This window comes from Hermetia illucens, chromosome 3 (genome assembly GCF_905115235.1).
Source record: "Hermetia illucens chromosome 3, iHerIll2.2.curated.20191125, whole genome shotgun sequence".
Classification (NCBI taxonomy): domain Eukaryota; kingdom Metazoa; phylum Arthropoda; class Insecta; order Diptera; family Stratiomyidae; genus Hermetia; species Hermetia illucens.
This window is the reverse complement of record NC_051851.1, coordinates 92,320,908-92,337,772: the sequence shown is the minus strand read 5'-3', so window position 1 is coordinate 92,337,772 and position 16,865 is coordinate 92,320,908. Positions and strand designations below refer to the sequence as shown.

At 45.2% G+C, this 16,865-nt stretch overlaps 2 protein-coding genes across 2 annotated transcripts in view; both read left to right on the top strand.

The window, feature by feature from the left end:
- The window catches only part of LOC119652060 (growth hormone secretagogue receptor type 1), a 49,932-nt gene extending 46,311 nt beyond the window's left edge, over positions 1–3,621 (top strand). The window contains exons 5-6 of the mRNA XM_038055998.1: positions 1,782–2,666; positions 2,736–3,621. Of these exons, the coding sequence (XP_037911926.1) occupies positions 1,782–2,640 (859 nt within the window). The 3' untranslated portion in view covers positions 2,641–2,666; positions 2,736–3,621. The remainder of the gene's footprint in view (positions 1–1,781; positions 2,667–2,735) is intronic.
- Positions 3,622–15,956: 12,335 nt separating this feature from the next.
- LOC119652059 lies at positions 15,957–16,649 on the top strand. The gene has a single exon (XM_038055997.1). The coding sequence runs from the start codon at positions 15,957–15,959 to the stop codon at positions 16,647–16,649; it is 693 nt and encodes a 230-aa protein (XP_037911925.1).
- The last annotated feature ends 216 nt before the right edge of the window (positions 16,650–16,865 follow it).

Genomic DNA, 16,865 nt, shown 5'->3' with positions numbered 1-16,865 from the left:
GTCCTCATGTATTCCTCGGAGACTTGGGTTCTTAGCAAGAAGAATTGCGAACTTTTGGCCGCGTTGGAGAGAAGAATCCTCCAAAGAATTTTTGGCCTCCTACATGAGGATGGACGATTCCATAGCCTACATAACGGCGAAATCTATGAGCGATACCATGACCGTCCGGTTGTGGATAAAATCTGGCTCAATAGATTACGGTGGGCGGGTCACTTAAACCGTATGGATGAGGATGATCCAGCCCGGAAAGTCTATAAGAGCAATACCTATGGTAGAAAGGGAATACGAGGCAGACCCTGCCTAAGATGGAGCGGTGGGGTGGGCCAGGACGCCAGACAGGTTTTAGGGATATCGAATTGGTGGACCTCGGCGCAAAACCGGGATGTCTGGAGTTTCTTATTAAGGCAGGCCTAGACCGGATATCGGTTGTTGCGCCGTTGATGATGATGAACGCTTTAACATGATTTTTGCGCGTACCACATCCGGTGAGATTTTTTTTTGTGGCTGAAATGGTTAGTAACCATGAACTGCTCTTCCAAGCAGGACAGAAATCTTATCGGCCATCAATATACTCAAACGGAGTAAAGCCGCTAGGCTCGAAATCTCGCTACAGGAGTTACTTTTCGCTGCACCTACAGATCTGTTACTTCCACTAGTACGGAAATGCTGGGAATGGGGTAGAGGATCATTAAAATTTCAGAGAAGGGAACCCGATTTGGGTGTGACAATTGGATTGATATCTGCGTGCTCTGTCGCCGCAAAATAATCCTGAATCGCATCGTAGATTACCTAGAAAGATTAATCGAAAGAGAAAAGGCTCCGCTCTGGATCCTCTCGCATTGGTATCTACGCTTTGCTCTTCATGGATTTTGTGTAAGCTTTCAACATTGTGAACGGGGAGAAGGGCACTAGAAGCATTGCGGAAAATCTAACAGCTATTATCAGAGCGACATATGATGGCGCAAAATGTCACCGGTTGGATCGAGGTAAAATCTTAGAGAAATTTGATGTCCAAAGCGGAGTCCGCCACCGATATTATTTCGGAGGCGTTCTTCATGCTGTCTGAATGGGTTGCCCAAGAACACTCTAACACACTAACTAGAGTCGAATATCCAATAACAGCTACAAAAACGAGATCTGTACATTATCGTTGGTAACGAACAGAACCTATTTCAGCTTACAAAAGTCACTTGAAACTTTACGCCATAAGGTCAGAGCTCTTACAGTAAAAGACAATGGTCTTGCCAAGCTTGGGTTCCTAGCAAGAAAAACTATGAATTATTAGCCACGTACGAGTAAAGAAAATTCCAAAGAATTGTTAGGATATTACAAGAGACCAATGAATCTGTAGCCTATATAGCGACAAAATGTACGACCGATATCACAATTGTTGGTTTGGGGATAAAGAGTGGTTCAATAGATTGCGGTGCGCGAGCCACTTAATCCGTCTGGGCAAGGATGATCCAGCCCGAAAAGTCTGTAAAGGCAGTATCTATGATAGAAAAGGAAGACGTAGCAGACATTGCCTCAAATGCAGTGACGCCAGACAGTTTTTAAGGATATCGAATTGGTGTTTGGGGTTCCTTACTAAGAAAACTTAGACTGGATACCAGTTGTTGCACCGTTGATGATGAAAGGGTTCTTTTACCGGGGTAATATTCAATATCAATATCAAAGAGTTTGTCCCAAAAATAGCTCAATGACTCTTATAAAAATCAAAATTTTAGTTGAAAATAATCATGTCAGCAGTTACTAAATGAACATTTTTTTCTATTTTTCAGCCCCATTCTACTCTTTGCGGAATACAAGTTCGAGGAATACATCGACGGAACGTACGTAGCTGTGTGTCTTACACAAGCCTCGAGTGGATGGACAGCGGGATTCTTTCTGATGACAATTTCTATTTTTTTCGTTTTGCCCCTCATTATCTTAATAGTATTATACGCTCTAATAGCGCGTAACCTGATCTCAAAACACGACGGAATGGTAAAGATAAGACCAAACAAACCAGAACTAAGTTATAAAGCGAGGAAGCAGGTTGTTCTTATGCTCGGAGCTGTTGTTCTCTCGTTCTTCTTGTGCCTGCTTCCGTTTCGGGTCCTTACCCTCTGGATCATAATCGGGTCGCATGAAGCGTTTATGAATATAGGGATAGAAGCATATTATAATATTTTATACTTCTGCCGGATCATGCTATACATTAACTCAGCAATCAACCCGATTCTATACAATATTATGTCATCGAAGTTTCGTAAAGGCTTCTTGAAGCTGTGCTTCTGGTGGCAACCCTTCAACAGCAATCTAAAGGTGAGACCCAGGACAGCGACCTTCAATACCACAACCACTTCATCCAGTGTCCTATCTCGCAGTTTCACGAGAAGATCTAGTGAACACAAAACGGTGGATGACTTGAAGCATAAAGTCGACATGAAAATCGTTTCCCAGGAAATAATTGAGCAAGAATGTGAGCTGCGGCTGTTACGAAACGTTTCGAATTCTGTCCACTTAGTGAATAACGCGGATAATTTTCGTCGCCTGGCAATCTCGAATCGATCCAACATGCACTGCCCGCAGAGGACTTCCGATAATGCTTTCCCAGATGACGTAGAGGCTATTAAAGAAGTCAAAGTATTACAATAGTATCGAAAAGCCGAAAGGAAAATCTGGTTCGTTGAATTGCAATCTTAGATATTCACGGTTAAGCTAATTATAATATTTACACTGTTCCCAAACAGATATCACCAGTGTGGCATCTCGATCTCAAACGTTAAGTGAATAAGAACTGGCAAAAGTTCTGTATGGCAACTGTATCGAGAATGAATGCAAAAAGCGTTCCAGATTGGTAACCAAATTACGATGAATATGACAATGTATGAGGACGAGAAGATGGCACTAATCATAGACAACAATCTATTCACAAAAATTGAAAATAAAAACGTTGGTCATGTTTGTACGTCAATATATCAACAGTAGGTGAAGAACACGCTTTCAGGTTATTGTTCCCACATAAATCAATGAGATTAATTTCCGTAATATTCACTTTCTAATTTTCGGAAATTATCTCTTTCCTCCTATCAGTGGAGTCATATTTCAAGCTGCCATGTTTGCTCTAAATTACCTCCCAAAATCTGTTAAAATATGTTTTCTGACTGAGTTATTGGCTGCATATATGCATTCAACAAAGCGCCCAACACATTTCATGCATAAATTGCTAATTTATATCGTATTAATTACGTTAGGAGAACGTGCAACACCAAGGCGAACCTCTTGAAGCTACCATCGCTAGTTAGGTGCCATCTTCAAGGCTTCCGATAAATTGCGAATAATTTTCAATATTTATGTATGTAAATATATACAAATGCCCGAAAGATAAATATTGTTCAAGTTCGAAGTATCCAATGGCTTTTGAGATGATATTGTCGTAATGAGCTTTTAACGAACAATGCAGATTGTAAAAAAGTCATCTTTAAGATGAATGGCGAGGTGAAACTGAATCGGCCAAAAATGTACAAAATTATATATGAATGTGTAGACGTATAATATCTGGAAGACAATGGTTTTGCTTTTTCATTAAACAATTGTGGAATGTTTGAATGTTTGTAACGGAAATTAGAATTTGAAATAAATGGAACATAAAATCAAATTGACTTGTACATATTCTAAGGTAAACATGAGGAAGCCGTAAAAATTATGAAGTACCCAAGCGAGGATCTATAAATATGTAAAGATACAACATATACTCGTATATATACAGGGAGCTTGTCCTTATAATGTAATATCTTGGAGTGAAACGATGGCGTAAAGGACTTTCCAGCTTCTACTCTTGCACAATAACTTTTCAAGACCTTTCTTGCAGTTCCTTGCCAGGAACCCTTTTTCGGTATGCAAAAGTTGGTTATATAACCAGGAAGAAATTCAAAGAAGAACACCATTTAGGCGACATCGACATACTGATACTTCCTCCCTACCTGAAAAGTGCACAATGAGATTCGGTGCCCCTTTGCCGTTAAAATTGCTCTTCCTGCGTATAATATTCTTGCCTTGACCTAAGGGATAAGGTATTACCTATCTTCTTCAGGTAGTTTTCCACACCGAGTATATTCACTAGCACAGCGTCAACCCCCTTCAGTTATAAATGCTTGATATGCCCTCTTCACCGGAAGGGTCCTCCTTGGTTCATTCCTCCTTATCCCGTGTAGAGTTATTTTCTACGATGGGAAAGTAATACACCCAATGTATCTCTCCTCTTCAGACTTTTGACATACAGGGCACTTACATAGTCTCTTCTTCATGTTGATTTTTTTTTTCTATTTTATTTTCAATGAGAATGCGTTTCACTTTCATTACCATCTTAACGCTGTATTCGCCCAAGGCAGCAGGATAACACAAAGCCCAATGCAAATACTTGTAACTAAGCGGTATTCGAACGTAATGCGACTGGATCGAGATTCAGACTCTCAGCCAACTCCACCATTGCACCATCACTAAAACAATGTCAATAATGTAGTTCTTGCATTTATGTTTTGTCCTAGGCATTTATCTCAAATTCGGACACAAGCTCGCGGTCATAAATCACAGTCGTCGGGATCGACAGCTCCGCCTCTCGATTATCCCATCATATTCCCACAAAAGTCGTTTCTCCTTCTTGAACTGCTCACCAATCATATAGCGGACAGCTCTGACCCAACCCGCGCACAAATATACAACATCATTTTGCTATGATCTTAGACGTAAAGAAAAGGAGTACATTTTTTCACGAATATAGCTCATATCAAATAAAAGGTCTCAGTTAGTACTCTATGAAGCAGATCTCACGTTTTGAAGCTTACTCTAATTGGAGGGGAGTGGACAACAAAACTAAAATCCAAAAAAAAATCATATTGATAAAGCTCTTCTCAAGTAAAGTTGATAATTCGTGAAAATCCTTCTTCATACTACAAATATACCTGTAGAGCAACGTAATCTATAACCAAGCGCGCAATACTGGAAAGTTTGGTGCAAATCTTGTTGTAAATTGTTATGGAAGTTCAAATTCTGATGACTTTGCGCTGCCGTGACCGTACCAGAGGAGTTAATGGATAACAAACAGCGGAAATAAGGTGTTCCTCACTTGGTTTGGTTCACCATCACGTGGTACAGTACTTCAACCGCACCTACGAGCCATGGTTCACAGTCCACATAAAACCCGCTCTAACTCTCCTCAGGGCTTATCGAGGTGCTTGCATTCCTCCCCTATCTCGGCCCTATCTCGGACCCTCTCATCGACTACTTCGGAAGAGTGGACTCCACTGCACGGCGTAATAATAATAATAATAATCGTTGGCGTAACAATCCATATTGGATCAGGGCCTTGAAGTGTGTTAGAGCACTTCATTCAAGACCGTAACGGTACACTAGGAGGCAATGTGGCCAGCATTGAGCTCGCCCGAGATTATTACCCTGATTTCACTCAGGTACTCATTCACAGCTGAGTCGGCTGGTATCCGACGTCAAATCACGATACAAATCCCACTGCCACCAGGGAGATTTGAACCGCGACCTTCCGTACGACAGCCTTGTGCTCTAACCACTTAGCTATCCGGACACACGGCGTAACCAGCAATGAAATTTTCGCCCCATTTTAGCGTGTGATCTATCCACTTCCACTTCCGCCTTCTGATCACATCACCCACGAATGAAAGGACTGTGCAAACAGTATTAGGCCAACGTATTTCAACATAGTCCTCGTTGAACTGGGCCCAAAGACGACTAGAAAAAATACGTTCTGCGAAGCAGTCAAAGCTTTATTGGAAGAGAAAGCTCTTGCTTGCAGCCTAGAGCCCATGTGCTTTCAAGAAATCCTGGGATCCTGACTGCCTCACAGAAAAGGTCGAAGTTGAGGAGGCGATAAAGCGTGAATGTCCAGAGGTAACCAATGCCCGGATAGGTATCACCTCTGTAAGTGCTCCAGGCCAAAAGCTCGCCGTGATGGAAGTCTCCGAGCAATATGCGAGGAAATTGGATTGGTAGTATGCAAGGTGTGGTCAAAGGGTAGTATAGGTCCCAGGGCGATGGAGCATAAAACCTGGGAAACGCCTGCTGAACCAACACCATCAGCTCTACTACCAAATCCTATCTCCACCTCCACGTGGTGACCGCTGGGAGCTCTTTTTTAACGAAAAGCTGCAGACGGAGAAGGATGAAGGAGAGTCTCCCGTGCCTAAAAACGGGACAAATGGTACCAACTGATCATCCAGGTTGGGGGTTGGGTAGGACTGACAACCCTACATGGAAAACCGAAGTTACGAAGCCACAACAGGAGCCTCGAACTGGACGGATAACATAACGACGAACCCAAAAACGACAAAGGAATAACAATTTGCGCATTTTCTCATGGAACGTGCGCTCCCTGTTCAGAGAGAACTGCCAAGCAGCTAGTCAACACCCTGTCCCAATAACGGGATGATGTAACGGCGTTACAGGAGATGCGCTGAAGAGGGACCGATTTCCTGGAGAAAAGTCGCTACACCATATATTATAGTGGCCATCCAGTAAACCATGTGCTCGGAGTAGGTTCCTTAGTCAGCCAAAAAATAAAACCTGCTGTTATCGGCTTTGAAAATATAAGCGAAAGGCTATGCACCTTCTACGAGGCAGTTGAGCGGACCCTAGAAGCCTGTTCCAAGTATGATATAAAAATCATGTATATATGATTATAAAAATCATACTTGGAGATTTCAACAGTCAAGTAGGGACGGAGTCCATATTCAGGCGATACGTTGGCTCCCATAACTTACATCAAAATACAAATGATAACCGACTGCGGATCATTCAATTTACAGTGTCACATGAAATGGTTGTTGGAAATACCTGGTTTGCGTGGAAAGCGGTCCACAAACAAACGTGCGCCTCCAGACGGGACCACTTTCAACCAAATTGGCCACGTGTTGACCAATCCCCGCCACCTCTCAGCCTTGATGAATGTCAGAACATATAGGGGGGTCAATATAGACTCGAATCACTATCTCGTTGGCATGTTAACAACACCACCCAGAATCCCTTCTGACAAGCAGGTGAGAGTTAACACTGAAGCTATCCACAACACAACCCTCCGAAACACCTATAAGAGGGAAATGGATGCCGCAATAACCACAATCAGCAGAGATCCTGGAGATGAAGCATCAACAAATGATCTTCACAACCACCTGAAGAACGTTATCACACGTCCCAAAGATACTTGGCCCCAGCCGCAAAAAGAGTCGGAACGGTCGGTTTTAGGATGAATTTTAGCTAGCCACGGAAAGGGAGAATGCTGCATACCTCCGTAATGCTGCATTCTCAAAGGACGCGGACGCGCATGGAGACTTATCACGAACTCCTTCGAGCGGAGAAGCGACTTAATAGACGGAAAAAGGAAGCCTGGGAGAACCAACAAGTCTGTGAACTCGAAAAGTACAGGGAGCAACCGCTGGAGGCGCGGAAATTTTACCAACAAGTCAGCAGGGTGAAGCGACTTTGAGGTCCCGCCAACTGAAGACGACGGACAAATTCTACCACCACCAAATATAGAATAAACATAGGCTTAAAAATCATAAGTCGCCAGTAGCCGACGGAATTACAACCGATTTGGTTAAATATGGAGGCGACCAATTACATCAAGTGGTTCATCAACTTGTGCTCAAGGTTTGGGACAGCGAATCAATGCTTGACGACTGGCAAAGATCTGTCTCCTACAAAAAAGGGAAATATCACACAGTGCAGCAATCTATAAGATATTCTCCGCTATCTTGCTAGCCTGAATAGCCCCTTATGACCAGAACTCCTCGGCCCATACCAAAGAGGCTTCATTCCAGGCAAATCAGCAATAGATCAGATTTTCGCTCTGCGGCAAGCGATGGAAAAACTGTTGAAATATGGCCATCAGTCGCACCATCTTTTCATCGATTTTAAAGCCGCCGCAGTAAAAAACCAGGGTGAAACTGTACAACGCCATGAGAGAATTCGGTATCCCAACGAATTGATAAGACTGACTAGGCTGACCCTGACCAATGTGCGAGGCCAGATAAAAACAGCAGGATCACTCTCAAGATCATTCGACATCAACAACGGTCTACAACAAGGGGATGCCCTATAATGCGTCCTCTTTAGCCTGGCGCTGGAGAAAGTGATCCGTAATGCTGAGATAAATGCAAGAAGTACCATCCTCTTTAAGTCCACCCAACTACTTGCCTATGCTGTCGCTATCCACATCATGGGAAGAACGACCCATGACCTACAAACTGCCTTCATCCAGATCGAGCAGGAGGCTAATGGGGCGAGATCTTGGGCTGCACATCAATGTGTGCAAGACAAAATATATGCTGTCAGGATCAAAAATCAACAACATCAAATCGCAATGGTCAAACGGGAAGAATAAAGATAGGAGACTACAACTTCGAGATCGTTGATAATTTCTCCTATCTAGGGTCGAAAATGACAACCGATAATAGCTACGATGATGAAATCCGCACGGTTGTTGTCAGCCAACAGAGCCTAGTTATGCTTTCAAAAATTGTTACGCTCGAAACGTCTCACCATAGGGTCGAAGCTGTTACTGTACAAGAAAATGATCTTGCCAGTCCTCATGTATTCCTCGGAAACTTGGGTTCTTAGCAAGAAAAATTGAGAACTTTTGGCTACGTTCGAGAGAAGAATCCTCCGAAGAATTTTTGGCCCCCTACATGAGGATGGACAATTTCGTAGCCTACACAATGACGAAATCTATGAGCGATGCCATGATCAACCGGTTGTGGATAAAATCCGGTTCAATAGGTTACGGTGGGCGGGTCACTTAATCCGTATGGAGGAGGTTGATCCAGCCCGGAAAGTCTATAACGGCAATATCTATGGTAGAAAAAGAAGACGAGACAGACCCTGCTTAAGATGGAGCGATGGCGTAAGTCAGGACGCAGACAACATTTAGGAATATCGAATTGGTGGAACTCGGCACAAAACCGGGATGTTTGGAGTTCCTTATTAAGGCAGGCCTAGACAGGATACCGGTTGTGGCGCTGTTGATAATAATGAGTATGCTGGGTACGAATGCAGATAGTCTCCACCAAGTACTACAGGTGTCTGGACTATGGACACACGTCAACAGCATCAAGCGAAGACTTGTAATGAAAGCGAGAGTTTCGTTCCCTGCAGGGATAGTGCCGCGTCTGGTAAAAGTGTCGCACACACTGCGGGCTCATGCACCGGAGTGCAATTGCTCACCAGTTGCTAGCACAGTTCGCTGTGGAAGTAAATGTTGATCTAGTGCTAATTAGCGAGCAATACCGAAATAAGGACCCGGCCTCATGGCATCTCGACTTATTGAGCACCGCTGCCATCTTGGTTCGGGACCACGTTCGACTTCGTGTTCTTGCCAAAGGCCGAGGGAACGCGTTTGTCTGGAGCCGGTATTTAGGAATAACGTTTTTCAGCGTTTACTTGACACCACACGAGACGATGCCGGACTTTCGGCTCCGGCTTGACGCTCTGGAGGACGCCGTTTCGAGCATGGAGGACGAATCCTGTCGGCGCTGATTTTAATGCCAGGGCCCTTGAATTGGGCATGCTTGAGTCAAATGCCAGATTAAAACGGATTCAGGAAATGGTGGCGAAAATCGTTCTCGTAGTTTTAAACACCGGATCCACGCCAACGTTTCGGCGCCCCGGCTGTGAAGGAAGCATTCCTGACATCACTTTTGCGTCGGAATCTCTGTCATCATCAGTGGACGGGTGGCGAGTCCTGGAAAACTTCTCGGCAAGTGATCACCAAAGCATTGCGTTTGAAGTGATTAACACTATTTGCCGGCGAGCACCAGCACGACGTTCTCCCTGCCTGTGGAATGTCGCAAGGATGAACATCGGGAAGTTTGTCGAAGCTCTTGGGGCAGGCAGAGCCGCGCTGGAGGGCATTCCGGGGGTGGTAGCGTCGCAACTGACACCGCCGTAAATTCAGTGATGAACCTGATAACGACGGCGGGTGAGGCTTCCATTCCCCGGAGGGGCCCCAGCCGCGACAAGTCTTCTATATACAGGTAGACAGCAGAAATTGCTGACCTACAGAGGGAATGTCATAATCTCCGCCGTTTGGGACAACGTCTGCACGCCAACGAGGAGGCATGCGCATGAAGGTACAGTATAAATCAACAAATGAGGAGACTCCGCAGCGCTATAAATAAAAGCAAAATGCGCGGCTGGCAGAACCTTGTCAACGAGGTGACCGAGGACCCGTGGGGATTTGGCTATACCTTACCCGCCGGAAAATTGGAGCTCTGCGATCTGTACGATAAGTACCGATCTTATGGACCACATTGTACGAGTATTGATCCCCAGACATCCTGTATGGGTTGATGTCAATAGCGTGGAAAGCGTCGAGGATTGTCCCTTTTTCACAATGAGAGATCTCGGAGAAGCGGTTCTCACTATGAAAAACTGGAAGGCGCCAGGTCCTGATGGCATGCCGGCGGAAGTTTACAAACTGGTGTTCCCCAACAGCCAGAATTGCTGCTTGAGGCGTTCAACGCTTGCTTAAAAGAGGGCAATTTTCCTTGTCGCTGGAAAGCGGCCAAACTCGCGCTGATCAGCAAGGGTAAAGGAGATCCGGAGCTCCCGTCTGCATGCCGATCGCTGTGTATGCTTGCCACGGCCCGAAAAGTCCTCAAGAAGCTCATCAGGAGTAGACTCGCGCTGCCCGGGACTTATCCCGGAGGCAGTCCGGGTTCAGACCAGGGAGCTCCACAGTGGATGCTATTATGGAGGTCGTAGATACGGTTCATCGAGCCGAGGCACGCAGCCGCCGATCTCGACGGATAGTGCTGCTCATAACGCTTGATGTCAGAAATGCCTTCAATCCTGTAAGATCGACAGATATGCCAGGTACATTAGAAAACTCAGTGCACGTGCCAAGCTATCTCTTACGGATATTGAGGGATTATCTGAAAGGTCGCTTCCAGCTCTATCAGACGCTAAAGGGCCAAACGAGGATGGTATTCACGTCGGGAGTAGCACAGGGATGCATCCTAGGGCCGGAACTCTGGAATGCTTCCTATGATAGTCTGCCGATATGCCTGAAGAGTCGCGCCTGGTCGGTTATGCACTTATTGCCGAACGCACTGTTAAACAGGCGCAAAGCAGACTTGAAATATTGATGCGACGGGTAAACGGATAGATGACTGGTCACGATTTCAGCCTTGCGCTGGAAAAAATCGAAGTAGTCATCTTAACCAGAAGGAGAATCCCGACCTGCGTCCCATATCGTTCGGCGAGTTGACTATAGAGTCAAACCCAGTAGTTAAATACCTTGGTTTATTGCTCGACTCAAAGATGAGCTTTTTCGAGCAAATCAGAGCAGCAGCGGACAGAGCTGCAGCTGGAGTGGGCTAATGGCGAATATTGGGGGCCCTATATCTACTAGGAGACGTCTCCTCTTGGAAGCAACACAGTCAGTTCTGCTCTACGGCGCGAAGGTATGGGCTGATGACAATGAGGTGCATCGTAAGTGCCTTGCTCAAGTGCAGAGGCGGAGAGCTTTGCGAGTGGCGTCTGCTTATCGCACCGTCTCCGAACCGGCCATGATGGTAATCGCGGGAGGGATCCTCGTTACCCTCCTTGCCAAAGAGCGTAAAGTTATCTACCGCCATAAGGGCAAGAACTTAAGAGAGGCGGTTGCCCGTGGAGAATGTCAACACACCCCTACCGAATAGCAACTCTCTTGGCAAAATGAACGAAGGGGCAGATGGACTGCGCGGCTCATCGACAATTTTGACCCGTGTTTGAACTGAATGCCCGGTGAAATTAATTACTTCCTTACCCAACTTCTGAGCGGGCATGGAGGTTTTCAGTTTTACCTGTACAAGATTGGGAAGACGCAATCACCTGATTGTGTGTTCTGCAATGGAGTGGCGGACAACGCTGGACACATAACGCTCTTGCGAGAGGTGGGACGGCTTTCGTCAGCAGCTTTATGCAGACACAGGGGAGCTCTCTCCAGACATTGTCAGAGAAATGCTCAAGAGCGCTGGCAGTTGGAATCCTGTTGCGTATTATGTTCGGGCTCTTCTTATTGCGAAGAAGATTGATTTCGACCGGCAGAGGGATCGGATGGTAAGGGGTTCCCTGAACTAACAACCCCTTCCTTCCCCTGCCCGCCCGTTGATGAAAAGGATTCCCTGGCTTAGATGCTCCCAAAGCCGGGGAGCGGAAGTAATGTGTTAAACGGTTCCAGGCTAGTTCTCTGATGACAGGGAGGTTTTTAATTGGTAGTCCGACAGCGTACTGTTGCGGGAGTCGGACACTCTGTGCGTAAACGCATTCAGCTACCCAACTCCCAAAAAACGTATTCCGATAACACATCGCTTACAGTTGTTTATAAAAGCTTAAAGCTTTTGAAGAACATTGGGGATCACCTTTCATGTGCTACTCCAATATTAACGCACACACGCAGAAACAACTCTGCGAGGAGGTCGTCGAGCTCAGTGAATTTACTCTGTTTGAGTTTGATGACTGAAATGATTTCTCCAAATTCGGTGATTAGCATTTCAACCACAAGAGAACGAATTCGATTAATTCGGTTAGGAACTGTGGTAAAGTGCTGTATCCACTTCTGCAGCAGGTCGTCAACAGGAATGAGGAGTCGACCGGGAACGTATAACCATATGCTAATTCTTTCGTGATGCGGTATACACTTCTGAAATAGTTGCGTTCTACGGCATCTTCCGCTTCCCTGACCAGTGCAATAACAAATTCGCTTTTGTCACGAAGCACACTACGTTTACCTTCCCAGGAAATCGCACGATATCCGAGTATCGGAGTTCGAGCGCATCATGTCCGACATCGCTCACAGTGGTCAATACAGTTTCAATCCCTTCCGTTCATCGATCCGCTTCCACGATTCCCTAGTCAGCTGTATGTTATGAAACCCTTCGAAACGTGGCCGCCGACCTGGGAAGCACCCGAGAAAAGAGTATTTCATTGTTATTTTCAGGCTGGTTACTCAGTGTATCTACCGTTCTATCAGTAAGATAGTTTTCCTGCTGTCAAGCGATAGCTGGATCACACAAGCGGTCAATGTTAAACTTGGGGGTTCGCAGCTCTCCAAATCTGCGAGAAGTAGCGGACACAACACGCAAGCGCAAGTAATCAATCATCAGATAGTGATCCTTTTCGCGGCCGATGTATGCACCTCTCCATGCTCAAACAATGTGCCACTAATGACGAGACGATGGAAACTGCAGAAATCCGCAAACCTATCATAATCATTGCCACGATCACCAAGACGGTGCTTCCCTATCACATGTCCGATCAAGGTCAGAGCCCACATTGACATTCAGATCATCCATCACGATCAACTTGTTACCTTTAGGAAGCCTCCCCTGAACTGCGTGTAATTGCTTATAAGAAGCATCCTTCTTCACTATATTGGAAATCTCTATTGGTGCATAGCATTATGGAATTGTGTCTTCAATCTGGATCAGAATTTTCTAGTCAGAAACCTATCAGAAACTAGTTCCCAGGTCAAGGGAGCGCGTCTTGCGTTGACCGTCACTTAGTTTTCCGGAATAAAAAATTGTCACAAAAGGGAAAGAAGTATACTCCAGAATCCAACCATCATATTTCGCTTAGGGCCGGGAAACTCCAGTTGGAGAAGACAATCATTCTGAGAACGCTCGATTTCGTTTTCAAAAAGCGTGCACATATTCCCGAAACCAATCATCGTTTTCGATAGCCGATGTTCCTAACCGAGAGGTCAATCCCAATCCCAGGCATTGTTGACATTTCGGTAGCATTAAAGTTTCAAAATTTGCTGTTTACTAACCGACAAATTTCTATTGCTTTTAGATGGCTTTTACGACAAGCAGGGAAGACTTTGTATTCTAAACGCCAATCCACAAGGCTCTATAAGGTTCTTATTTCTCCCTAAAGGTGCATGTCGGTTAATTCCCCTGAGAATTTTCCGAGAAGCTTGCACTCTTCCTCCGCTGTTGTGCGCTACGTGTTTCTGGCGCGATCATCTAGTAGACTATCCTGGAATAGTGAGCTCCATTCAAGGGCAGCCATTGTAGCAAGAATGGACATTTCTAAAGTGGGAGATATCTCCTCTCAATAACACCTTCTCATGAAAATCCACGGGTATTTGGCTCATGCACTAACGAAGTTCCTATTTTGTTATTGTCCCAGATCAGAACACCCGATTACACGAAGCAGAGAAGCGCTACCGAAGGCTTGGAGGTTTTGGGAAACAATGGCGATTACTTTCCATGTGCTACTCCAGTATAGTACCATAAAGCATAATTGGCATGGAGCAGGGTCAACTTGATATTGCTATTGAGATTGCTGCCGCTCCACCAAACTGGAAAGAACCATTTAGAGCTGTTAATGGGTTCACTAACATCAAGTTTAATACCATTGTCAGGGCAAATCAGAGTAGACTATGACTCACTCCGCTTTGAATCTGAAATTCGTTACGTGTTGCTCTAATTATAGCTACCATTGTCTTCCAGATGCCGCCGTCGAAACTCTGCAATTGGAAAGATTGACTATCCCGAAGTTTGATGGGAAATACAGTCAGTGGCGCATGTTTAATGACATGTTCAATTCGTTAATTCACTGCAACGAGACGCTGTCTGCGGTTGAAAAGATGCAGTACTTGAAAACACATGTTCAAGGTGATGCTGCAAGAGTCATTCAACATCTCGATGTGAACAACGAAAATTACGAGGCAGCAAGGCACATACTGCGAGAACGGTATGACAACAAGCGAGCTATGGCATGGAATTACTTGCACAAGTTCCATAACTTGCCAATGGCAAAGGAAGATTCTGATTCCTCTATTAAATGAGTAATGGTCGCCACCGCAGAGTTCATCGCTAATATGAACAGTATCGGCGTCAACACTGAACATTGGGACTTATTGGTCATTTTCGAAACAACTCAGGAATTGGACCAACAATCTCCACGATTATGGGAAGCATCACTGGGTGCTAACGCAGAGTTACCCACCTTGGAATCGTTTTTTGAGTTCCTGACGAGTCGGGTCAGGACACTCGAGGCGTTGAACATTCCTCGGAAAACTTCTAAGGTTGACTCACTGACGACTACAACGACAAAGGCATACAGCATTTGCATCAAGGACCACTATGTGAATCAGTGCGACAAGTTCAGAGAGATGGACGAGCAACAACGGAAAAATGAAGCAAGGAAACAAAACTTGTGTTTTAGATAATTGCTTGAGCAAGGGACATGGCGGCAACCAATGCCCCTCGAGTAGCAGCTGCCGGACATGTTCGAAGAAGCACCATTCGTTACTAGATAACAGTGAAATCACAAGCATTTCAAAAAAATTGACAGTCGATGCTAAACTGTTCATCCCGACTACCCAAGCGTTGTTGGCTGGGGATGGAACGAATGATCAAACCGTATTACTCGGAACCGCTCGAGTTGATGTACAGAGTGTTTCGGGCGAATTTGTGACTTTGAGAGCTTTAATAGATTCTGGGTCGCAAAGGAGTTTCATCACGGAATCAGCGGTTCAATTGCTTGGTCTACGAAGGCGGTTCTCAAAAATACATATATGCGGAGTCGGAGCAGGTACAAGAATGCAGAGTAAAGGTAGTGTGGAGTTAGTGATCAAGGTAAAGTATGGAGACTTCACAACTAACGTGTCAACTTTAGTACTACCGGCCATAACGAACTTGCATTCGTCAACCGAAACCCCAGTCAAGCTGCCAGCAGGACTATCAGTAAAAAAATTAGCTGATCCCTAATACGGAACTCCAGGACGAATCGACATTCTGCTTGGAGCAGACACCTACAACGAGATCGTGTTAGCAGGATTCAAAAAGGGATCTCCTTGTGCTGTGAATACTAGATTTGGCTGGATTCTACTCGGTCGGACTTCTGCTCGAAACAATCAAGAGAGCATATTGACATTTATCGCTACTTAAGACAGCATGGATAGGCTAGTTAAGAGGTTTTCGGAAATCAACGAGATACCGAGCGAACAGCCGTTAACAAGGGACGAGCAGGCACCTATGGAATGGTATCAGCAGACGACCAGGAGGGACGAGTCTGGCAGATACATTGTTCGGCTCCCGTTTAAGCAAAATGCGGACCGCGGAAAAACCGTGTGCAACTCGCAGCAAAAGGCGTATATTCGATTCTCGCAATTGGAAAAGCAATTGAACAACGACGATGACTTAAGGAACCAATATGTAGCATTCATGGAGGAATACCTTGAGCTAGGCCACATGGTGGAAGTGCCAGTCGCAGATAAGTTTGCAAAACAGACATATTACTTGCCTCACCATGCCGTAGGCAAGGATGACAGTACCACCACGAAGCTTCGAGTCGTTTTCAATGCGTCTCAAGCAACACCGACAGGCAAGTCACTTAACGATATCTTGCTCGTCGCTCCCAACATACAGAATAGCATCACTCGTGTATTGATGAGATGGAGAACGCATCGATACGTGATAGCAGCTGACATCGAGAAGATGTACCGACAGATAAGTATGCATCCTCAGGATCAGGACTATCAACGAATCCTGTGGCGAAGTCATCCATCCGAACCGATTAAACATTTTAAGTTAACAACAGTTACATATGGCACGGCCAGCGCCCCGTACTTAGCGATGCGCACTTAGCATCAGCTATCGGACGACGAAAAGGTGCACTATCCAAATGCGTGTCGAGCCATTAAAGAAGACTTTTATGTGGATGACATCCTAACGGGCGGAGATACAATCAAGGAAGCGCAGACCTCACAGCAAGACCTTATCAAAGTACTACAAAAACGAGGGTTTAAATTACGGAAATGGGTAGCAAATCACGATAGTCTGTTGGAGTCAATTCCTGTTTCC